The sequence below is a fragment of the Cordyceps fumosorosea genome (assembly GCF_001636725.1).
Source record: "Cordyceps fumosorosea ARSEF 2679 chromosome Unknown scaffold_5, whole genome shotgun sequence".
In the NCBI taxonomy this organism is placed as follows: Eukaryota; Fungi; Ascomycota; class Sordariomycetes; order Hypocreales; family Cordycipitaceae; genus Cordyceps; species Cordyceps fumosorosea.
Genome location: NW_017387305.1, coordinates 1,259,834 through 1,284,281, shown reverse-complemented (window position 1 = coordinate 1,284,281; position 24,448 = coordinate 1,259,834). Strand labels below are relative to the sequence as shown.

Below are 24,448 nucleotides of genomic sequence, written 5' to 3'. Positions count from 1 at the left end.
CCCCCCCCCCCCGGTCGGCGTATACAACACTTCTGCCACCATCACAATAATGGAGAAGCCGCCGTCCCCGGCCTTGATGGTCATTGATCCCGCCGCCGCCGAGTCTCAACCCGGCGGTATCGGCGCCGGGCCCGACGACGACGCCGCCTGGAACGAAGCCCTCAACAAGGAGCTGCAGGAGGGCTTCACCAGCAACGACCGCCGGGACATGCAGCGCATGGGCAAGAAGCAGCAGTTTCGCGTGCGTTTTTCTCTTTTTTCTTCTTCTTCTTCTTCTTCTTCGTCTTCTTCCACCTCGTCACATCTCCTCCATCCCGCAGCGCTGACCACAACCCACCTTCCAGAGAAACTTTCGCCTCCTGTCCACCATTGGCTTCACCACCTGCGTCATGGGCACCTGGGAGATTCTCCTAACGTGAGCCTCCTCCTGCCTCTCTCGCTGCTCTCGGTCACCATCACTAACACCAGACCACCAGCTCCAACACCCAGGGCCTCACCGCCGGCGGCATGCCCGGCCTCTTCTGGTCCCTCTGCTGGTCCTACACCGGCCAGTTCTTCATCGTCCTCTCCCTCGCCGAGATGGCCTCCATGGCGCCCACCGCCGGCGGCCAGTACCACTGGGTCTCCGAGTTTGCCCCGCGCCGCCACCAGAAGCTGCTCAGCTACCTCTCCGGCATGCCCTGTTCCTTTCATAATCCCTTCCTTGCTCATCCTCTTACTAACGTCCTTCCCACCTCTGCAGGCTGGCTCTCTGCCGTCTCCTGGCAGTCCATCGTCGCCCTCGACGCCTTCCTCATCGGCTCCATCATCCAGGGCCTCGTCTCCCTCAACAGCGCCGCCTACGACCCGGCCCGCTGGCAGGGCACCCTCCTCGTCATGGCCTCCGTCCTCGCCATCTCCCTCTTCAACGTCTTCGGCGCCAAGCACCTGCCCCTCGCCGAGGGCATCTTCGTCACCGTCCACGTCTTCGCCTTCTTCCCCGTCGTCGTCACCCTCCTCGTCCTCGCCCCCAAGCAGCCCGCCGCCGCCGTCTTCACCGGCTTCTCCGACAACGGCGCCGGCTGGCCCTCCGTCTCCCTCGCCGTCATGGTCGGCCAGGTCTCCACCATGTTCGTCGTCCTCGGCTCCGACTCGGTCGCCCACATGTCCGAGGAGATTGAGGACGCGGGGGTGATCGTGCCCCGCGCAATGGTCTGGTCGTTTCTGCTCAACGTGCCGTTCACGTTTGGCCTGCTGCTGACGTACCTCTTCTCGATCGGCGACGTGCAGGCGGCGTTGAGCGACAAGACGGGATTCCCGTTCATGTACGTCTTCCGCGAGGCGACGGGCAGCGTGCAGGGCGCCACGGGGCTCACCGTCGTTGTCCTCGTCCTGCTCATCATGGTCACCATCTCCAGCCTGGCCTCCACCTCACGCCAGACCTTTGCCTTTGCTCGCGACAACGGGCTTCCATTCTCCAAGTGGCTTGGTGCTGTATGTCTCCGCCGCCATCGTCCTCCTCTCCCTACCTACCCAACAAACTAACATACTCCCAGGTCCATCCTACCTGGCACGTCCCCGTCAACGCCGTCACCTTCACCTGCATATTCAGCATGGTCCTCTCGCTCATCAACATCGGATCGACCGTCGCCTTCAACGCCATGCTCTCCCTCTCCACGGTCGCCCTCATGGCAACCTACGTCATCTGCCTCGGCTGCGTCGCCCTCAGACGTGTCCATGGCGAGCCGCTGCCGCACTCCCGCTGGTCTCTCGGCAGATGGGGGCTGCCCATCAACATCACCGCCCTCGTCTACGCCTGCTGGTCGTTCTTCTGGAGCTTCTGGCCCAACAGCTATCACCTCACCGCGGAAAACTTCAACTGGGCCTGCGTTCTTTTTGTTGGACTCATGGGCTTGTCTGTAGTCTTGTATTATGTGCGTGCTCGTCACATTTATCAAGGCCCGGTTGTTCTTATTCAAAAACAAAGAGATTGATGTGCAATGAATTCCATTTTTGGCACGCAAGCAAGCAAAAGCGCTGTATTTGCATAATTACCTAAAACACTTATTCGCTACATAGTGCATGAACCAGCCAAATGCAAACTCCAGTGCAAGATCAAGTCAAGAGCAATGGGTTGAAACATTTGATTCGTATATACGTTATATCCCCTTCTATATTTTCATACACATACACACCGTTTACATGATACGTTACTGTCCCTCCACGCGCTTCTCCTTGGCGGCCTGGAGACCCTCAGCCTCATTGCCAATCTCCAGCTCGGGCTCGTCACGATCGAGATCGTACATGTCCTCCTCCTGGGCATCGTAATGGCGGAACAGGACGTAGCAGGCACAGCCGGCGATGAAGGACGAGATGGCGACGCCAGAGTACATCCAGACGAACTTGGGGTTCTTGGAGACGGGGACGAGACCCTCAGAGATGGCCGAGCCAAAGGCGTTGGTGAAGAGGTAGATACTCTGAACGAACGACTTCATGCTGGGCGGAGCCTTGGTGTAGGCGTACTCGAGGCCGGTGACGGAGATGAAGATCTCGGAGAGGCCGATGAAGACGTAGGCGGGCGTCTGGACGGCGATGTGGACGTTGTTGGAGACGATGACGCCGTCTTGGCCGACCGCGGCGGCGCAGTTGTCCTTGTCGCGGGGGAAGCTGTAGCAGGGGCCGGCGCTGTAGATCAGGTGCTGCACGATGGCGGCGTAGGCCAGACACAGCGCGGCCAGCCAGAAGCCGATGGTGATGCGGGCGATTGGGCGCAGCTCGATGCCGCACTTGCGCAGCAGCGGGTAGATCAGGCGGTCGAGCACGGGCGTGAAGACGAGGATGGAGAGGGAGTCAAAGTTTTGCATGAAGTCGTTGGGCATGCCGTGGCCCTGCATCTGCTCCGCCTGGGTGACGAAGTTGGACGAGAACTGGCCGTAGCAGACCCAGAAGATCGGGTAGAAGAGGAACACCTTGCAGGCGCGCAGCGCGCGCTTGAGCTCCTCGACGAAGTGGTCGTCCCAGTGCACGGGGGACTTGCCGTGGGCAGCGCGCCACGCGTTCTTGGGCGCGTCGGTGCTGCGGCCGACAATCATCATGCCGATGGCCTTGAGGGCGTCGGTGATGATGGAGCCTTGCGGCGGGCGGATGATGTAGGACTTGCGGCGGACGACGAGGACGAAGATGCCGACGTTGAACATGCAGAAGCACATGAGGAAGGCGGTCCAGAAGCCCTCGTAGCGCTCCATGAAGGGCGTGGCCATGAGGGAGAGCGCGCCGATGTTGATGCACCAGTAGAAGATCATGTAGATGCGCTGGTAGGTGATGGCCGGGTCGATGATGACGCGCTCGCCCGTGGGCTCCGTGCGCAGCGCCATGCGGCGGCGCTGGTACTGGTCGGCGATGAGCGGCGCAATGTTGGACTTGATGCCGCCCGTGCCGAGGCCGATGATGATGATGGCGACGATGTAGCCGGGGAGGCCGGCGACGTCGCGCGTCGAGGGCAGCGAGGTGGTCCATAGGAAGATGAGGCCGACCCAGTAGACGGCGCAGAAGATGAGGATGGTCTTGTACTTGCCGAGGTACTGGTCCGAGATGATGGCGCCGAGGATGGGCGTCACGTAGCAGAACCACTGGAAGAAGAGGTTGAGGCCCGTGGCCGCCTGGTGGCCCATGCCGAGGCCCTTGGCGCCGTCGGCGCCGTGCTTGTCGTGGCTGATGTAGTTCTGGAACAGGCCCTGCGCGCCGTAGTAGGTGAAGCGCTCCGTGAGCTCGACGAAGGCGATGAGGAAGGCCGAGGGGGGGAGGCTCTCGCCCACGCGGCGCAGGGTGGCGCGCTCGTGGGCCGAGGGCTCCTCGCCGTCGGCGGTGGGCAGGCCGTTCTCGAGGTCCTTCTTCTCGTCCGACGAGGCCGCATCGACGTCCGGCTCCTGGATGTAGCCGCCGGCGACGTCGTGATGCTTGTTGGGGACGCGCTCAGAGAACTTTTCATGGAGCCTGGGAAGCGAGGGTGTGTTAGAGAGGGTCGTTGTCTCTGTGTGTGTAAGTGGAGGACGAGGTTGGGCTTACTCAACGGCGGCATCCTCGTGATTGGTAGCCATGGCTGCGAGAGGTGCTCTCTGCACTGGGATTGTACGGCCTTGAAATGAGGGGAGGAGAAAGACTCGACGCAACAAGGACGAGAAGGGGAGACGAGAGAGAAGAGAACTCGACAACAACTACGAGGTGGGACGAGTCGAGTAGATAAACAGCAAGGCCCGGGGGAGTTGTATTACTGCAAGCGGGCGGGCGGACTAGCTAACTAACTACGACCTAGCTGATTGGGCAAGTGCAAAAGGGAAAAAGTACCACCAGTTATCTATGATATGGTAACTATGGGGGGAAACCACCCGGTTCCTGTCCAGAGGGTCTGGAGGCGAGGACCGAGTGAAGGCGAACAAGGCCCCAAAACGGCGGTGCCGCGGAGGATCCACTTTGAGTATGTAGGTGGAGGTCAAAAGTCGACGGCCTAGGATTTGCCCCGGGCGAAGAGGCAACAAAGGGCAGCTAAACAGTGCTGGGGATTTTTTTTTTTTTTTCAGGGTTTGTGCATTTGCCTATATTTACCTGTATTTATTACCATATACCCGAGGCATTTTGGGATTTTTGTCGAGTGGTATTGCGGCCAGGACAACAGTCCCGACATCTTCCTGGGCACATGGACAAAAGCACGAATACCTCCTACCTAAATTGTAATCGAGGACTTGCCCAAAAGGGCCTTCCGCAACGGAGTTGCCCGTCTGAATTTTTCCACGGTCGAAACTAGTCATCAGAAAGGAATAGGTACCTTATCCCCGATGGTGAGGCGTTTGCCTGTTCAAATCCCATCATCAAACAAAGTTCTATACCTTTCCCTCTCGCCGCCAACTATTCCGAGCAGCCGCCCCCAAGGTGGCGTAACGCCTCGTCCTGTATCAAGTTGCGCCAGGCATGCGTTAAACCCGCAGCACCACCCCAAAGACAAGGGGCGCATTTGCGGTACAGCAAGCCTCCCTGCCTCCCGAGACGCCTAAACTTCGCTCTCTAGCGCCAAGCCCACCCGGAGAAATTTTCCACTGCCTTTTTCGCCTTTCCGTCTGGCCTAGTAAAACGCCTTGCAAGCCAAGAAAACAAGAGATCCCCGCCCGCCAAGTTTCGATCGGAACTTGTCAAAGGCAGGCCGCTTGGCGATGGCCAAGGGCAAAACGCCGGGCAGCTACGGCCCGCGTGCATCAAGAAGATCGTCAAAAGAGTTGCAATCGACTGGGAAAGTGGACAAGAAGCAAAGAAGAGACCCGTGACAACCAGACGAACCAGTGACCCAGTGAACCACACCCCAGGAAACGGATTCCCCATCTCATGCTACCAAGGCCCGGTGGTGTGTCCGCACCTGCAAACTCGGTCTCATCACGGGCTTCCACACACCCATAATCTCGCTTTCCAGCCATCAGCCAGTCCCAGAAATAAACTGGAGCCCCGCCTGTTGCGACGGTCCCATGGGATCATCAACAAAAGGTCCTTTTGTCAATGACATTCCGCACCCTCACCGAGCCAATTGTCTACGAAATGCGGATAGTCACCGTTGGGAAGGGGAAGTGACCCCCATCAGGCTCTTTGACTCCCACGCCGCAAGAGCCAATAGCGACCCGAGCCTTTGTCTTTGTTGCCATCCAACCTTTGTATGCCGCTCGCCCAATCCTCTCGCTCGCCCCGACATTTCACATTCTACCTTTTTCTTAGCGTTGGATCATCTTCTCTCCAACAAGCAAGGGGCGCCCGACTCTCATCACAGCTCCTATCCACTTCTCTTGCAACAGTGCCTTGTCACCGTCTCCAAACAGTTATTAATGGAAACTAGGGTCTCTCGCAACTCGCCGCATTTTTTTAATTCTATGACACGGCCATGTGCCCTCCCCATGGGGCTCCCGCATCAACAAGTCCGACGTTGTGTAGAACGGTGGAAACGAAAAACATTCTGCTAGTTTAGGGTTCACGATGCTTCACTCAGCCGTTCCAGCCGCTTGTTAAGCCTCTTCAGCTTTGACTCCATTTTCTTTCAAAGAAAGGGTGTCCCAAATCAGCTCGCCACATTCTCAAGACATGGAAATCAGCTCCTTCAGCACTTGTTGGCTGAAACTCCCGTCCCGGAAACTCTCAGCCCATGCCACCAAGCCAACCAAGCGAGCGCCACAGTGACGTGGATGGCACGGCCACTACCGGCACATGGGCCTCATCAAACCGCTCCAAACCGTCAGCTAATAAGAAGCCAACTCTCACTATAAGCCTGCACGGAGACTAGACTTTCCGTACAAAAGTTCATCAGCATTGTAAGTCATTAACGACCCTGCTGATTTGTTGACCTCGGTGCAAATCGCGCTGCCAACGTCACCCCAGGTCGCAACGGCGCGACCCAACCTAGTTCGTCATACGACAAAATTGAGGTAGCCGGGGAGTCTTCGGGGAGACTGTTAGTGCCTTGTTGGGTTCTCTTCAGGCTGGCACTTATTAGCTAAGCAGTTCTCAGTGAGTTTCCCAGCATATTCCTGCGTCGCCAACTAACACCGACCCCTACAACGTCACATTCATCCTGCCGCACCTGCTGGTCCGGGCTGTAATCTTGTTAGTTTTGGGATTTTGGCTAGCCACCGCCACTTGTTTCTATACGGGCTCTTACTCCACGGAATAGTAATTTTAAACTTTGGCCTTGTTCTCGGCCGGCAGGCTTGGACCCGCCGCCGACATTGCCGACGCGGCAGCCACACATGGCAGTAGCCAGCCCCAAGCAACATCCAGCTCGATGGCAAGCCACCAACTGACGCTGCCGTAATAATAATTTACAGGGCGTTGGCGATCGGTCGGCTTTCCCATTTGCGTAACCTGCCTCGGCAAGCCTGCGCTTACGTCCACCCACTCAGGCAAACTCCTTATCATGATAATAGTCAATGGCGTGACTTATTCGTCTTGACTGGGAAATATCTCCTGTCAACAGGACCGATGCAAGAAAAGTTTTTCCCCTTATCTTCTGTGGGACGGCTCCAGCTCGCTCCCAGTTGAGGCGAACCTGTCACGGCTCGGCTCCCAAAGCGCCACCACGTCTGCGCTAGAATGAATCGCCTCCTTTCGATGGGCTTCCTCTCAGCTTTGTATCCACCAAACGCTGAACATTGATAATATTCCCAGTGCCACCGCCGAGACTGCCGGCACCAGTCTGTTTTTGGCTCTTTTCCAGTAAGAAACTGGTGAAGTCGAGCTGGTTGCATTTCCGCCGCCGCAAGACCCCGCCGATGACTTCAAGCGTCCATGTAATGCAATCGTTTTATCGGTGGGGGCGATATTTGCAGGACTCCACAGGAGCTGCAATTCTATCTGGGTCTCCGGCGGAATGCGTCAATTAAATCCGGAGTATTGGATGCTAACAGACAAAAGTGGCGAAAGGGTCCAGTGGTGCAGCGCACAAGCAGCCCGCGCTTGCAGCGTTGTGACGGCCGGGGTTTTTGCGCGTGCGAGGTGAACATGTCTCACATCATTCGATATAAGCGTTTTGGAAAAGCCGGCTGAGCCGGGATTCTCTTATTCGTGTGATGCCTTCTAGGAAGCTGCACTGACAGGAAGTTTCCTTTCCTAGAGCAACAACTAACTATGTAACTTGTTGTCCTACCTAGAGGCGCAGTGTGCCAACAGACATTAACATACTAAATACTGCGAGATAACTAGTAAAGTGACAATTCCGAAAGAAAAAAAATTCATGCAAGATTTCGAACAAAAAAAGAAACAAAAAATAAGCATCAACAAAAAGTGAACCGCTCTTAAGAGCGGCTCTCCCGCCGGGAATTGAACCCGGGCTCAAGCGTGACAAGCTTGCATACTGACCACTATACTACGGAAGATGTTCGGATGTTGGCATCCGACGTAGCTGAGATCGATGGAAGCTGCTGCGCTATCTTTTATTATATGCCTCTGCGTAGTTGACCCCGATGTTCTTTGTCACGAGCGGAACACCAATGCAAAACATGTAGCTCTAGAAATTCTACCATGGAGTGTTTAGCACATTTTAGAACCTGGTAAATTACTTCTTCAACGTTGAACAGGTGAGTTCTACTCCAGACTACGTCGCTAGACAGGCTGGTTCAAAGCGAACTCCGTGCACGTTCAACGCGATGGGCTTTTTTTTTCTCTCCGAATTGTCAGTTGCACCTGCAAGAACCCCGCGGCAAACTGTATGCACCGCACAAAGAGTCGTGCCGGAGCTCCGCGGGGCAGCCGTTCGGCGAGCCCCCCATCGTGCCGGGAAGCCAGAGTTGCAGGCCTCGCGGCACGCCCGAGAGGAGGAGGAGGAGGGGGGGAGGCGGGAGGCGGGCTGCTGCTAGCCCTGGGTGTGCGAAAAGTTCGGATGGCCTTTCTACGCTGGGCGGTGGCCTGTTGCGCCTAGTCCTGATCGCCCGATTGATTTGCCGGTGGTGCGTGTGTACATGGTGCTCGACTGCCCGTGTCTTACTCTGGCCACCGGCCGGCTGTGGCCATGAGCGCCTCCTTTCGAGGCAGACCGCGTGACTGGCTACGGGGAGACCCGGTGTGGCGGAACATACAAAGAGGTTGGGGTGTTCTGAGCGGCGAGGAGAGTGCGGCTGGCATGATGGCGGAAGGGTTGGGTGCTAATGAGGAGGAGCGGAAGAAGAGGGGAAGTAGAGAAAGGGTAAGGAGAACCAGGACACCAGAAAGCCGGCGACTGAGGACTGGTGTGTGAACGTCTGTCTGTACAGCACTGCGTTTCCCACCATCCAAAAACCAACGATGAGTCCGTGTCGGGCACACTTCCGCCTTGTGTGCCCATTGAAACGAGGCAGTCAAAGACACTTTGTTGTCCAGGAGTGGCAGTAAAAATACAATTACGCAGAGGTTATATACAAGCCTATTACATCTCCCATGCTTCCCGTTATTCTGTTCGAAATGATGCTTCCTTCGCTGTTCTTGTCCCTTGTTCCTTGTTTCGATTCCGGTGTACATATACTATAGGAAAAGGCAAAAAGCACAAGTGACTGCTTGGTATGCATGTTCGCTTCGCTATGCATGATGAGCGCCTCCGATGGTAAATTTCATGTTTTTCAAACGCCGTGTTCGCCATTCCATGTCGTTTTCGTCCTTGCTCCTCCTCCATTATGCCCTCTCTCGGGCCGTTTTTAGTGAGGGAGCGTCAGCGTCAAACTGCCACTACGCTTACGTCCGGCCAGGGCGCTTGCCGTCCTGTCCTGCATGCAATGCATCCATTCCAGAACCGTCTCGTAGCACAGCACATACTGCCGCAGGCTCTGCACCGTGCTGAGACGCTGCTGTCGAAAGTCCTGCACGGTCTTTTGGATCAAGTCCACAGAGTCGTCATTCAGCCACCTCGTGTCGAGTGCCGTCGACTTTCGCTGCTGATGGGGCAGGTTTGCGAGCTGGTCAGCCGCGGAGCTCAGGTTCAGCTGAAAGTAACAATCCGATGCCGACATCTCGGCAGGGTTGAGCATGCTGACGTCACCCTCTGCGTCCTTGACAGCGATGCCGGTGAGATCTGCTTGACGCTTTCGCTTCAGCATATCAACGACACTGTCGACAGTACAGAACGCGCCAGTGCGGCCGCAGCCTGCCGAGCAGTGAACCAGCATGGGTCGGCAATTCTTATCGGCCTCTGGCTCGTCGTGCCACGCGATGGGCAACGCGCCGCCCTCCATTGCCTTGTGCGCTTCAACAACAGCGGCGGTCTCGACGGGTAGTGCAGCACGCTGCATCACGTTGGCCAGCTCTACCAGCGCAAGCAAATGCGACGGCTTAGCAGGAGTCCCAAAGTCAGGCCACCCAGGGAAGTGCAGGTGGGTGACCTCGCGTATCGGCGCGAATGGATGAGACGTGTGCGACAGCGCAAACTTGCGTATGATAACGTACGGGGCCTCTTCGTCGGGTGATAGGGTTGGTGCCGCCTCGAATGCCGTCGTGGTGTTGGCTCGGCGCCGGCCACGCTCCGAGGCGTGTGATGCCGGTGTGCTGTGAGAATCCGATCTGTATTTCTCAACGTCAAGCGATGCCTTCTTCTCGGACAAAGGCCGCAAGCGAATGGGCCCAAACTCGCGACCTTCCCAATACGGGTGGCATTTCAGCTGCCCGCCCTCCGTCGTTGCTGTCAGCATGACAATGACACGGACATCTTGGTCCCATACGACGGACCAAAAGTCCTCAAAGGTGGCCGGCAGCGGACCCTGTGTGGCGATATACTTCTTGTTGCTACGCGAAGCAGAGAGATTACTGGCATTGACGTAGTCACAGCAACCAGAAGCCTTGTTTTCTAGACGGACTCTGCTGTGCTCAAACGGAAGAATATCCTTGTATCTGTTCTTGACTCCCTTCTCCACGCCGCATAGCTGGATATTGCTGGCAGACTTTGCGTGATTAGGGTTGAATGCAGCGTACGCGCTCCTCATCCGAGATTGTTCCTCTTGTTCGATGTGAAGGAATTTGTCAGAGACCTTTTTGCCGTGGTCCCCAGGCGCAGCTGCCACACGCAGCCAGATTGGGAGCCACGAGGCTTCGAGACCATCGGGCAAGTGGACATCGAACTGGCCAACGCCATCTGCAAGATCCATATTCTGGCGGATGTTGGAGAAGAATGGGTTGGGCTCCTGCATGCTCGTTGGTAGCATGACACCACCAATGACGGGGGCAACCGCGTTGCAATCTGAAGAAGCATTCTGCGACTTCGTGGCCGGCGCTGCAGTCGGCTCGGTGTCAACATGTGCAGGGAATGATTGGCGGAAAAGACTGAAACCTCCACGGAGAATCCCAGTCTTGCCGGAGAAGTTGGCCGCGGTAAACTTCTTGATCATGCTCTGGGCTGTAAAGGCATCGCGGTTATCGGAAGCGTTGGTGTCGTAGACTATGATCCATTGCATGTCTCTCCAACGATTGAACTTTGTCGAGTTGATACTGTCTTGGAAGGTTGCCTGGAGCTTTTCGATGCCAAAGGTGGCGCGCTTCAACAGCGTAGTTGGAATACACAGGTTGAGCGCATGCCTGATGCGACTTTGTGAGAAATTTTGAACCGAGCGAACATCAATGAGCAATACCCCATCCATATCCCCGGCTTCCATAATGTTGGCTAGCTGATCACCAGCGATAAAGGGGCTTTGGGCATCTAGCTTCATTGGTAGGGTGGAAGCCCGCGGTAGACCGATGCTTGGTGATTGTCTTCGTGGTTTAGGTTCGTTGAGTGAGAGTCGCTCATCACGGTACTGCTCTACCGATGTAGTCGGGTTTGACGGCTGTTTTGTTTCCTCCATCAGCAGCGGGGACGCAACCCGCGGAGGAGGGGCAACCTGAGGTAGCTTCAAGGACACATCCAAGTTACGCTTCGAGTCCAACGATACGTATGCGGAGTCGTGAAGGCTTCTCTGATCAGCGTCCGGCTTCATCATCGGGCCCATGTCGGCGCGTATTCTATTCAATGCTAGCCGAAACGACGACGGCTCTGTGGGAGGCTCATGACTATGGGAATGCCAGCGGGCCGGTCGAGGACGGGCCATGTGAGCAGACGCCGAGGGAACATGGCTAGTGGTAGGAAGTGCAAAGGAGGGCCCGCGATTGCGGTCCACCTGCCTTTTGAAGGCTTCAAACTCGGAATTGGGTTCGAGGGGTACAGTCTTGGGCAGCGCGGCGGCAAAGGACTTTATTGAGGAGCCGGCTGGGCTCCAGTTGTCTTTTCCGGGAACTGAAGAGTCGGCCCCCTCGAGGTTTGAATCGATGACCAGGCCAAAATAGTTGGGACTCGGGGCGCGTGGTGGTGCTCGGCGACCGGGAGAGCCTCTGGGCGGGTGGTTCTGACCGACGGAATACGCGGCGCGGGGTGAAGAGAGGGGTGTGGTTGATTTCGTTATGGTTCGTGAAGGTCGTCTAGATAGATTATGGGGACTTGATACCCCGGGGGTTCGTGCAGTGTGAGCCGTCATGGTGTATTGTACAGACATTTGGGGAGGCCTGGTGAGTGGAAGTGAAAATTAGGAGCGAAAGAAGCCAATCAGCTTCGAAATCGACCGAGAAGACGGCTTCAAAAGTCCATGGTTCGATTTGAATCAACTTTGGAGAGATGGCGAGGAATAAAAAAGCGTCGCGTGCGTCGTGGCAGAGGCGGTTCAATGAAGGCTGTCGGTTGTCGGTCGTCGGTTTGCAGGGTTCAGCCTGTGACGTAAGGGCGGGAAGGGAGGCGGTGGCGAGAAACAAGAGGGCGGAGCCGCAAAGTGAACAGAAAACCGACGCAACGGGTAATGAGCAACCAACGACAAATCACCTTAGTCAATTGCGATTGGAAGCAAATCGAAAGAAATTCTCCTTCTTTTTAATATCGAGCTCGAGAAGAAGGGAGCGCGAAAGGGGTAGGTGGGAAAAGGGTCCTGCCTTGTCCAGTGGCGTTTTTTGCTTGCTGCGCTGAGTGCGTGCCGCAGTGTCGGAAGAGGCGACCAGGAGGTGCTGACCAAGGATATTGATTCAGACAGCGATGGATTGATTCCACGAGAGACGGGAAGGACAAGTCGAGCAATATGGGACGTATAATACGACAACTTAGCGAGCGAGCGAGCGGCTGGTAGATGCAGATGCAGGTGCAGCCAGCGAGACACGACAGCGATGAAAGGGGGGGGGCGTCGGCTTATGCAAATCGACCAGCGAATGGCGCGAAAGGAAAGGACAAACCGGATCGGCGAGCAAGAAGAAAGCGCTGATCCAGGTAGACAGACGACGAGATGTCGGAAGACAAGACTGTGGCCGAGAGGAGCAACCAGACCGCCAGCAGGAGGGCAAGCCTACATGTGTAGAAGAAATAAAGGACGAATATCAGTGTGCGCCGAGAGAGTTGTGTGATTGTGTGATTGTGTGTGTGTGTGTGTGTGTGTGTGTGTGGGCGTGGGCGTGGGCGTGGGCGTGTGGGCAGGCAAGCGTGTAAGTACCAAGCAAGTTATCGGCTTTGCTGCCAACCAGCATCCCTTCTACTTGGAAATAGGATGGGGATGGGCTTATTAGGCAGAGTGGGAACGCGAATAGCCAACTTGTCTGCCACCACCGCCCTAGTCTTATCTGGCATTCGGTCATGGGCGGGAAGGAGTTGCTGTGGATGATGGCGGACGCCAGATGACGATGTTCTGGAGACGAACAAGGGCCTGGACTGCGCCGATGCAGGGTCCTCGAGTCACTCGACCTGCTTCCATTTCACATTTTCTTCGTCTGCTACGGAGTACACTCTTCGCCATGCCATGGGCATGATAACAATTAATCCAGGGGACTAGAAACGGGGGCGCTTCGCCGAGAATGCCAAACAGGACACTCTTCACCCTAGAATCGCCAATGAGACGAGACGTTTTGGGGGGGGCGCCAGCGGCGGGGGGGTCTCATGGCCAATTTTGCCATGTTCAACTGGGTTTGTCTCCTTTGCCAAAGTAGCGAGGATGTATCCAGTAGCAGGTCAACGGGCGACAAGGGGGCGGTAACAGCCTGGGTCGGTTGGTGTGCAGCGTGGGAGACATGGGACAAGACGGGGCACACCAAGTTGGTGCCACGAACTAATAAAACAGGCCCAGCAGAACGCGGCTCAAGATCTTGACCAGGCCGGTCGAGCTTCTAGTGTACCGAACTTCTGTGGGGGAAGAAAGCAAGATTTTCGTGAGGAAATAACTGGGTCGTGGACCCAAGTTGAAGTTGGTAACTGAGCGGGAGAGAAACCGTGAACTGAACGAGGAGAAAGACTGAAAGGGCATTCGTTGTTGGTATCCGGAGCCGATGTCAACCAAGAGCGATCTACAGTGATGTACAAGTCACTCTCGCATGATGCAGTTGCCATCACTGCCTCCCTATCCGTACGCATGTATATTACGAAATACAGAGTTAATAATAGAGCATTGACAACCTTGTTCCAACCGCTGCGGCAGCCGTTCCGTTGTGTGTTCTGCTTACAGCGCCACGGCTAGCTAGATAGGTACTTGCACGGTACCTGCCCACCATCCATCCCAGCGAACAAAAGTCGCCATTACATTAGGTCATTGTAGCGGTGGAGGGGCCTGAAAGGGGAAACTGATTGACACGGCGCAGAGCAGATCGAGCCTGGCCAAGGGAGCCGGGCTGGAAATAGAAGGGCCCAGAACAACGGCCGACATGCACCACGTTTGACCGGTCAAAGGACGATGTGCTTCGGTTCCGGCTTTCTGCTTTCTTCTCGTCTTCTTCTTTTCGTTCCCTCCAACTACCTCGTCTTCCTCACTCACCCACTCAACCCATCAGCGTCGTCTGACCCCCCAAAAGTCAGCGAGCAGTCGACGGACCTGCGATGACTTCTACCGCTGCACTGGTGTCCATGATTGTTACAGTTCCTCCTGTGACGTAGCGGCTTCGTCGTGCACGTACCACGCTTGTACCTCCGAATCGTATCCCGCCATGCTTGGACCGCCCACCATCACGTCATAGTGTTCCGGCCGGCGAGGTCCAGAACGTCTTTGCCTGACTTGGCTGGAGTTGGCCCAGCAAGAATTTCCCCTTCTATTCCCATTCTTACACTGTGCTTTCTTCAACACTTCACCCGAATAAGAAAGGGGGCGGCCGCAGCCTATCCTAAAATGGAGTTGGTGATTACCTAGTCTTGGCGCGCACCTGAACAAATCTTGCTTTTCTGGCCTTATTGTCTCGCCTGTAACGCCCTCCTTGGTTCCCGTGTAAGAGCTCGGCTTGCCAATGAATACCCGCCGAACGAACCTGGTACGACATTACACAAAAATCCGATAATGTGACCACCACCACCACACAACATAATCCTGGCAAAAGAGCCTCCTCCCCTATATCGACCGGAAATCCAATATCTAACTCTCCTGTGCGGTCTAGAACTTTTGCCAATGGCGTGCTATATCGAGCTTGCCACCCGTTTCGCGGGCCAAATCTCCCAGTGGTGGCGAGGCTTGAATTCTCCGCCCTTTTACCACCTTGCCATCTGCCCCTCCAAACCCGTAACTGGTAGTCATCGATGCCTGATGCAGAACCAGCCCGAGTATGCTTAACAGCTCTCAAGTAACACTCGGTCCGCCATGAAATCTCAGCCGGATATATGTACCATGCACAGCAGCCGCGGCGCTATGCACAGCAGCGCCGGACAGGGTATGCCGGCCTCCGAAGAGGGCTTGCCTGTTTCTCGTTCTCTCCCCTTGTGCCACGTTCCAGCGCCGACCGGCTCAGCTTCGCGTGGCTCTTGCATCCTGCAGGAGAACAACCACTCACTCAGACAACTTGTGGCCTTCCAGCTGGCATTGCAGCATGTAAATCACGGCCATCCCAAGCGCCGCGGCCGGGCTGCTGGCTGCATGACAAAAGCCACAACGCATCTGATGGTGCAGTAGTAATATCTTGAGGCGCCCAGTCACTGGATTCGCTTCACAACTCCGCTGTACAACCCCCCTTGGAAAATTGAAGCCGTTTCGGTGCGAGTCCCCTGATCACACACGGAGCACGCGTTCTGTCTCTCTGCCCCGCAGCTTCACCAGGCGAGAACGCAAGCTACACACATAGGAACGGGATGACATCACGGCGGCGCCGGCGGCGCAAGTCCAGACTCTTCCATTTCGCAGAGCCGCAGATGATTATCGATAGTTGGCCATTGTGCACCCACGGTCAAGTGTTACATTGCCACAACTTGTTTCCTGTCATTATTGCCACGACAAAAAGGCTGTGACAATATCGCATTGGCTGTGTGGGGAAGACTCAGACGTAGACAGGAAGCGAACAACGAGGACCCTTGATCGTCACATTACATGCGTGTTTCTTTGCATCTAATCCATCTTGGGACGTCTGACCCGGCTCCCCTTTCCCTGTAATCCGCTATCCGTCTGTAAATGGCCATCATTTTCCTTGTTGTTGCCTGCATGTTCCCCCATCCATCCCATCGGGGCTTTGTCCCGCTGTGCCGCAACTACTGCAACTTGCAAGCGACAACTTGGAACAGCGTTCAACTAAAATCCTACATCCAGTACTACGATGCAACTTGCTGGTCTCGAAGTGTCGATCGAAAGCTCTAGAATCCGGTCTCGTTCGCTTTATCCACTTGATTGCCCCCCCTCCATTATGGTTTCCTTGATTCGAGCCTTTACCCTTACCACTGGGGGCCACACAGTTAACCCGGCGGCCCCTACCTTCGAAGCCGTTCAATCCGGTTTACTGATTTCAGATAAATCAAAACCTATATCCAATGTGACAGATCTCTACCTGTCTCATCCCTGTCCTATTCGATTTATCGGTCGTGAGAATTCGTTCGCCCGTCAAGAGCGGCACATGGCAGCACCCACATTCTCACCGTTCAACCACAGGTGGTGATATCTCATCCTTTCCACCCGGATGCCAAATACAGCGACCGAAGACTGACCTGAGACAATCGCTGTTCCGGAGCCAACCATCTCAACAATTTCTTCTCGGGGGCTGGCTTCCAGATTTAATAAGGGGTTCAGCCAACTTTCGGGGCAGCCTTCGCAAACAAACATCCCATGACCCAAAACCCTGTGACTTCTACCCACCGCCTCCAACTCGCCAGTGTGTGGAGGGCGCACCACAACCCACCACAGCCACTCATCCAACAACCAAGGTCATCCAAAGCACCATTCTGTAAGTCTTGATCGAGCACTTTGCGCGTTCTACTTTCCAAGATTCAATACTATGAGACCAATACATCGTTTCTTATTAGTTTAGAAACCTCAACGTAGAAGACAACATTCCTTCGTCTTTGCAATTCCGTCGTAGTGTCACGTCACCCCCGCAAAGCCGTTGATGTTGGGTGGAACCGATTCCCCGACCTCGGGGTTGCACCGCCGCGCGCGCTCTAGCCCGCCAAATGAGAAGAAAACTTTGTTGAAGTTAAATAAAAAGGGCAGACGATGCCTCGTTGATTAAATCCTCTGATATTTGGGCATTTTTCAGTGCAGAATTTTGAAGCACCTCTTTGTTCGCGAGAAGCCCTTGGCAACCATGTCCCAGCCCGGCCCCGAAGCATCGGCCGAGGAGCGCCGGCAGGCCCGGAAGCCCATCCCCAAGCCGGTCCCAGCCTACCTGCCCACGGCCGGATCCCCGTTGACCGTCGACAAGCCCGCCTACGAGGCCATCCAGCGCGCGGACCGGGTGCTCCTCGAAGAGTTTACCATTCCCATCCGCTCCGGCCAGGCCTGGGAGGTGCCCCAAGGCTGCGTCGTGCGCATCACCACGCCCGAAGGGCCCCAAGTCGGTACGTCCACCCCCATGCATCCATCGCCCGGCCTCTGCCTCCTAACCTACGCCCAGGCGACCTCAACCTCTGGAACCGGCACAACCCGCGCGAGCGCTTCTGGGCGTCGCGCACGCGGCAGCTGCACGCGTCGCACGTCTCGACGCACGACCGGCTGTGGTCGTGCCTGCCGTACATGCGTCCCCTGGCGACGATCCTGCACGACGGCCTGGCGTGGTACGGCGAGGACGAGCACGGCGGGCGCGTGCACGACCTCCTCGGCACGCGCTGCGACCCCTACGTCAACGCGGTGCTGGCCGGCGCGGAGGCCAGCTACGACTTCCACTGCCACTCCAACCTGGTCCGCGCCGTGGCGCCGTTCGGCCTCGCCGAGGCGGACGTCCACGACGTCCTCAACATCTTCCAGGTCACCGGGCTGGACGACCGGGGAAGGTACTTTATGAACCCGTCGCCCGCGCAGAGGGGCGACGCGCTCGAGTTCCTGGCCGAGCAGGACCTCCTCATGGCGTTGAGTATGAAGAGCCCCATCCGTGTTGTCCTTTGCTCACCTTTTGTGCTTCCCGCGACTGCCGAGACGGTTCTTTGCTCACCTTTTGTGCTTCCCGCGACTGCCGAGACGGTTCTTATACCGGAGTATCATGCTAACTTTGTATAGGCACTTGCCCGGGTGGCGACTTGTCGGCTTGGGGATTCGGCAGTGACAGTGAGCAGGAAATGATCAAGTGCTGCCGCCCGCTCCACGTGCAGGTGTACAAGCTCAAGGATGAAGAGCTTCTTGAAAAGGTTGGCTGGAAGCCTGCTAAAGTGTCGCCGTATAAAGGAATGCACGGCGTCTTTTCGCCCATGGGAGAGTCCAGTCAACGCAAATAAACCCGCCGGAAATTTGTAATCGAGTCACTCAGTCAGTCATAGAAAGCCGGTTTGGGATTCTAATGGATCGCCCTGTTGATTATTGTTACAATAAGCTATCCTACCATCATCAAAGCTTGTACCATCGTGAAACCATGACCGCAACATCTCGTTTCCCTCGCACGCCAAGAACACAGTACCCAACTGCTTCCATTTATTTCCAAAGCTTTCCAAGTGACACTTCCTTGTCATCGTGCTTGTTGAGAATCTTGGCTGTGGCTAGCTCAAAGTCCTCTTGCGTAACGTGCACTCTGCGCTCACGAAGGGCGTACATGCCGGCCTCAGTGCACACACCCTTGAGCTCGGCGCCAGAGCAGCCGTTCATCTTCTCGGCAATCTTGGTCAGGTTGATGCCACGCGTCAGGTTCATCTTGCGGCTGTGAATGCGAAGAATATCGGCTCGGGCCTCCACGCTTGGGGGAGGGAACTCGATCTTGCGGTCGATACGGCCGGGTCTCAGGAGGGCGGGGTCGAGGATGTCGAGGCGGTTAGTGGCCATGATGATTTTGATGTTCTTTGTGGGCTCGAAGCCGTCGAGCTGGTTGAGCAGTTCCAGCATTGTTCTTTGGACTTCGGAGTCACCACCAGAGGAGCCCTCGACACGCGAAGAACCGATGGAGTCGATTTCATCCATAAAGATAATGGAAGGCGCGTGCTCACGCGCCATAATAAAGAGCTCACGGACCATGCGGCTACCCTCGCCAATATATTTTTGTACGAGCTCGGAACCGGAGACACGAATAAACTTGCACGCCGTGTGGTGGGCAACGGCTCGCGCCAGTAGTGTCTTGCCGGTACCAGGAGGGCCATAAAGCAGAACACCCTTGGGCTGTGCAATACCGAGCGACTCAAACAGTTCGGGGTGCTTGAGACCGAGTTCGATGACTTCCTTGATTTCCTTAATTTGTTGATCGAGGCCACCAATCATGTCGTATGTGCTGTCGGGGACCTTTTCGACCATCATGAGGGAGACGAGGGGGTCAACTGAGGATGGCAGCATCTTTTCGAGCTTGTAGCTATCGGAGAGGAGTGTAACGCGCTTGCCGGCGGTGAGCTTGGATACGTCGACGTTATCGGAAATGTCAACAACTAGGATTGGTGTCAGTATGCTTGAATCAATGCGTGCGCAGAGAGGATATGAAATATTCCATACCGTATTTGCCTTCGGGGTGCACCTTGACCAGGACCTTCTTAGTGCCCATAACCTTGACAACCTCGCCGACATAGGAACCCGGCTGTTGCAGCAGCCCAAGCTCTTCTCTCAGTAAGCGCACGCGCGAGTTGTAGTCATTGCGCTGCGCTTCGAGACGTCGAAGAGCGCCCTGACCCTTGAGGATCTCGAGCTTCATCGCCTCGATCTTGTTGTGATAGTATTCGTCGAGCGCCATGGTGACCTGGGGCCGCTAGGCAGTGTGAGGACGCGCGGAAGGCAGGATGCGGGATGCGGTGGAGAATAACAGGACCAATTCGCGTAGCAGTGTGTCGCTGTATTTCGAGAAGGCTGGCAAAAGCGGTGCGGTCGCAAACGTGGGTGCTGGATGCTGAGATGCTGAATGTGGACGGACGGTTGGCGAAGCTTGGTGGCAGCAAGGCTACAGCTCTCTCGTAAGCCGCACACAAATAGTTGGCGCAGTGCGTGGCAGCGAGTTGCCTTGTCTGCGCAGCGACACGGAAAATATGTTTTGCCGAACTCCCGGGGAAGGTGATGGTTGAGCTAGCGGGAAGCTTTAGTGGCATGTTTAGCGGGCAGAAGCGCTGGAGAACGCTATTGCCGGGAACTGGGGGACCATTGTGCGCTGAGACGGCCTGCACGACGATCGCATGCATTCACACGATCTTAGATAGACATTAGTCTGGATGCAGAGCTTGGCATCACAATATCATATCTTGGCTGTGTTTGTCTCAATGAAACGAGGTCTGTCAAACGAAAAAAAACTGCATTAAATAGCTACAGACCATCAGGTTCTGTTGGAGCAACAGCACCTACCCTAGCATTCCATGCGCCACAACAACATCCCGCACAGGAGGCATCAAGCAGTGGCCAAGGGCCCTTCAAAACCTTTCCTTGGATGAGCAGGGTAACCCATCTCTTTCGACTCCCGCTTGCAGCGTTGTCATATCCTGTGTCGCATGGCGTCCTGCGTAGGTTGTATTGCGTCTGCGCCAAGCGGCACGAGGCCATGGTCGAGATGACCAGCATGCACATGTCATCCTTGGCTATGGAGGCGCTGAAAAGTAATAAGAGGAGGACAGGCATTGGGCTTTGCTCCTGGGTCCTTGTTTGCCTGTCATCCTCTTCGTATTTATTCATCATAAAAAAAGTGTCGCCCTCGTCCGCAGCCATTCCTCCTCAAGGGGCAAGCGCCGCCCTTTTATTTAGGTTCAGAGTCGCCGCCGTAGCCGAAGCTCTCTGCCTTCTGCACTTGATAAACAACAGCTACCCACAGCATCTGTAGGCGAATAAGCTTATCCAGACTTGCTCCTCCCGTCTCTCTTGGATCATTTCAATACATCATCTATCCTTATCCTGGCTGCCTACTACTTACAGCCTACATAGCATCCTGACCTTGTTATCACCAGGCCAGGCCTCCCTGGTCATACCACTCCACCTGGGCTACCAACTAGCTTCGTTTGTCGCGCCACGGTGCCCAGCTACTCCAGCTCCTTCAGTTCTTACCTTTCTGCCTCAGCTTCTTGGTCCTTAGGATCTCATCTTTTCTTCGGCTTCAGGCTTCGCGACTGCATATTGTCTCGTGCCTTGCCGCGGCCTGCTGTGTTGACAAAGCTCAACAGCATCCGCCGTCATGGACGACGACCGCGACGCCCGACGGAGGTCCAGCGCGACCTCGCCCATGAGTCGTCGTACTACCGCCGCCGCCGAGTCTTCGACGGCCCGCGATGGTGATGGACTTTCCGAGAGTTTCCAGTCCACTGACACCGTTAGGAGGCGGCCTGAGAGCTCATACGGTCAGTCTGACGCTATTCATCCCTCCCTTGGCTACTGACCTCTAACGTCTCCTAGGCACCATGACCAACACCCCAGAAACCCAGCCATCCGCTCAGGATCCGCCGCAGACTCCTCGTCAGTCGCAGCCCAGCCGACCGGCCGCCAGCGACCGTACAAAGTCGTTTCCACGTCCGCGAAAGCCGCCTCTGTCGAGACGCCCATCCTCGAACACTCCCCATCGCCGCAGTGTCTTTTCCGCCCATGACGACCCCCACGAGGTCGAAGCAGATGCTGCTGAGCGAGGATACACCTCCAGGCGCCGACAACCACCCCCAATCACACTATCTCGCGTGCAGTCGCAACGAAACGAGTCCACGCCAGATAAGGAAACGAGCGCTGCTAGCACCCGCCCGAGCTCCATCAAGGGCAATGGGGAAGACGACATTGACGAGACTGACGAGCACGAGCACGAAGAACTTGTTCTTGAGGAACATGTCGACTGTGACTCCGACGGCGACATCAGCGAAGCCGAGAGCTTCACGCTCAAGGACCGCCAGCAAGCCATCAACCAGACCCATCCCTTTGGTATCAGGGTCTGGAAGCCTGCTCTGTATAAAAAGGACCGTTCTATTCAAAAGTCGGCTGAAGGCGATATTCACTCATCCCCAGGTGGAAACGTCAACAAATGGCTCGTTTTGTTCAACTTGATTTGGACTCTCTGCTTTGGTTGGTGGATGGCCCTTTTTGCTGCGTTTGGCGCCATCATGTGCCTGCTCTTCGCTGCGGCTCCCAGCGGCAGAGAGTATGGCCGTGTTCTTTGGGGTCTTGCTGGCTATCTCTTTTATCCTTTTGGCAAGTATGTCCGTCTGGAGAAAGATGAGCAGTACATGCACGAAGACGCGGATGAGGGCCGCAGCATCTCCGAATATGAGCAGTGGCAATCTGGCGATCTGGAGTATGGTCGACTTTTTTTCGGACCCGACCGCACTCGATCCATTGTTGGACGCTCGCGAAGCAGCATTGACTCAGAACGTGACGAAACTGACAGCCTGCTTGGCCGCGGAAGACGCTCGGACAACCCGAACAACGCACGAATGAAGCGACGACTGTTTGGCCGAGGAGAATGGAACATTGGTCGTGTCATCTTCTTTCTCTTCTTCTACTGCCTCATCTCGCCGTCTCTTATTGTTGTCTCGTTGGTTTGCTGGTTCCTCGTCTTTTGGATTCCCATGGGCAAGGTAACTATGCTGCTTTTTGATCACCTGCGCCGCCACCCCCTTGCGCTTTCGTTTGAGTCGCATCTGGATTATGCAAGGTCGACTGATGGTTCTGATTCATCTATCCTCCTCTGCACTTACCGCGCTGTAGGTATCAAGTACTGGAAGTACACCATCGATGGAACAAACGTCTTCCTTATCAATCTCATGGCCGTGGTGTTTTTCGTCATCTTTGACTGGGCTGTGCTGGATCGAATGCTGCATTTGAAATCGTTCATCACTAGCCCTGCGTTTCTTTTCATTGCTGGCCTTGTCTCCATCATCCCTCTTGCGTACTTCATTGGTCAAGCCGTCGCTTCCATTTCGGCACAATCCTCCATGGGGCTTGGTGCCGCTATCAACGCTTTCTTCGCGACTGTGGTGGAAGTATTTCTGTACTGTGTTGCTCTAGGCCAAGGCAAAGCTCAGCTCGTGGAAGGAAGTATTGTGGGCAGCATCTTTGCCGGTATTCTCTTCCTCCCAGGACTGTCAATGTGCTTTGGTGCTTTGAAGCGCAAAACGCAACGATTCAATGCCAAGTCGGCAGGTGTGACATCGACAATGTTGCTCTTTGCCGTTGTCGGCGCTTTTGGCCCGACCCTTTTCTACCAAATCTATGGCACACATGAACTGCAGTGCCTCGGCTGCGAAGACTTTGGGGAGATTGGTGGCCGCCCCGAGGGACGCGACTGTCGTCGATGCTATTTTTCACAGACGCCGGCTCTCGACGATCGATTCTATCTCGAAGCTGTCCGACCGTACTGCTACATGGCAGCCTTTATGCTTTTCTTTTCGTATCTTATCGGCCTCTGGTTCACCCTTCGTACGCACGCCGCCGTTATCTGGAACTACGAGGTCGAGGAGAAACGTCAAGAGGAGCAACTGCACGCGTCCTCGGTTTTGAGAGCCTCACAGCCCTCTGCAGCCGAAACAAGCAGTACAGACATTCGGGATACGCACCTATACAAGCGAATCCTAGGCCAGTCCTTGAAGCAAGTTGGTCTTCCAACTCAAGAACCCAGTCGTCAGCCTTCTGCTAGCGGCCCTGACGCTGCAGCAAACGGGGCGCCCAGCACCCTGCACTTTGTGCCACCCAAAAGCGCTGGCGCCGAGGGCCGCTCATTGGGAAAAGCAACCGCTGGTCTTGGCCAAGGAGACAACTCGGCCCTCGTGCGCGAGGTTGCGGAGATTGCCGCGACTGCTGCTACCATCGCTTCGCGGGACCGCCATCACAGCCGAAAGCCGTCTTTTATTCCACAATCGACAAAACATACGGCATCTCGTGCCGGGGTCTTTGATGAGGACCCTGCCGGGCATGGCGCTGCTGGTCACGGCGGCCACGATGCTCCAAATTGGGGCCGTGGCAAGAGTTCATTTATTCTCTTGTCCGCCACCATTCTCTATGCTATTATTGCTGAGATTCTCGTTGACACGGTCGACGTCGTTTTGGAGAATTTCTCGATTGATCAAAAGTTTTTGGGCATTACGCTTTTCGCATTGGTGCCAAACACGACAGAGTTTCTGGTAAGCTTGAGTCTTGACTAATTGATTGAAACAAGATACTAACATGTGCGCAGAACGCTATTTCGTTTGCTATGAACGGCAACATTGCGCTGTCGATGGAGATTGGCTCTGCCTACGCCCTCCAAGTTTGCCTGCTTCAGATCCCCGCGCTTGTTCTATACTCGGCACTGTACCCCTACAGCGGTCCGGCGGGCAGCGACAGCAGCGAAGCGTCCATGTACACATTTTCGCTCTTGTTCCCGCAGTGGGACATGGTGACTGTGATCCTCTGTGTGTTCTTGCTCAGCTACGTCTATGGCGAAGGCAAGAGCAACTACTTCAAGGGCAGTATCCTGATCCTCACGTACCTGGTGGTGGTGATTGGGTACTACTTTAGCGGGTTCACGTCGGATGTATTGGGCACGGAGCGATTTGATGTGATGGGTGCGAACGGACAGTACACATCGTTCAAGACGATTGGACGCACGACGAAGGGACGCGCATACTAGAACTGCAAGGTTCTTTTTCTTTGGAAGCATTGTATTTTTCCTATTTCCTAGCACGAAGCGCACCGTC

At 55.6% G+C, this 24,448-nt stretch overlaps 6 protein-coding genes across 6 annotated transcripts; 3 read left to right on the top strand and 3 right to left on the bottom strand.

Moving 5' to 3' along the window:
- Positions 1–49: 49 nt before the first annotated feature.
- ISF_03094 (Amino acid/polyamine transporter I) lies at positions 50–1,973 on the top strand (the record flags this gene model as incomplete). Its single annotated transcript, XM_018846700.1, has 4 exons — positions 50–241; positions 345–415; positions 477–1,473; positions 1,536–1,973. The coding sequence occupies 4 exons, from the start codon at positions 50–52 to the stop codon at positions 1,971–1,973; spliced, it is 1,698 nt and encodes a 565-aa protein (XP_018706428.1).
- Positions 1,974–2,189: 216 nt separating this feature from the next.
- On the bottom strand, positions 2,190–4,076 carry ISF_03093 (Oligopeptide transporter; the record flags this gene model as incomplete). The annotated part of the gene is made up of 2 exons (XM_018846699.1): positions 2,190–3,972; positions 4,045–4,076. 2 exons carry the CDS (start codon positions 4,074–4,076, stop codon positions 2,190–2,192), a joined length of 1,815 nt encoding a protein of 604 aa, XP_018706427.1.
- A 5,094-nt stretch (positions 4,077–9,170) lies between these two features.
- ISF_03092 (tyrosine-protein phosphatase non-receptor type 6) lies at positions 9,171–11,969 on the bottom strand (the record flags this gene model as incomplete). The annotated part of the gene is made up of 1 exon (XM_018846698.1): positions 9,171–11,969. One exon carries the CDS (start codon positions 11,967–11,969, stop codon positions 9,171–9,173), a length of 2,799 nt encoding a protein of 932 aa, XP_018706426.1.
- A 5,035-nt stretch (positions 11,970–17,004) lies between these two features.
- ISF_03091 (hypothetical protein) lies at positions 17,005–18,127 on the top strand (the record flags this gene model as incomplete). Its single annotated transcript, XM_018846697.1, has 3 exons — positions 17,005–17,257; positions 17,314–17,769; positions 17,913–18,127. The coding sequence occupies 3 exons, from the start codon at positions 17,005–17,007 to the stop codon at positions 18,125–18,127; spliced, it is 924 nt and encodes a 307-aa protein (XP_018706425.1).
- A 193-nt stretch (positions 18,128–18,320) lies between these two features.
- ISF_03090 (26S protease regulatory subunit 8) lies at positions 18,321–19,554 on the bottom strand (the record flags this gene model as incomplete). Its single annotated transcript, XM_018846696.1, has 2 exons — positions 18,321–19,255; positions 19,320–19,554. 2 exons carry the CDS (start codon positions 19,552–19,554, stop codon positions 18,321–18,323), a joined length of 1,170 nt encoding a protein of 389 aa, XP_018706424.1.
- Positions 19,555–20,970: 1,416 nt separating this feature from the next.
- Positions 20,971–24,381, top strand: ISF_03089 (calcium permease; the record flags this gene model as incomplete). The annotated part of the gene is made up of 3 exons (XM_018846695.1): positions 20,971–21,133; positions 21,189–23,893; positions 23,947–24,381. The coding sequence occupies 3 exons, from the start codon at positions 20,971–20,973 to the stop codon at positions 24,379–24,381; spliced, it is 3,303 nt and encodes a 1,100-aa protein (XP_018706423.1).
- Between the last annotated feature and the right edge of the window lie 67 nt (positions 24,382–24,448).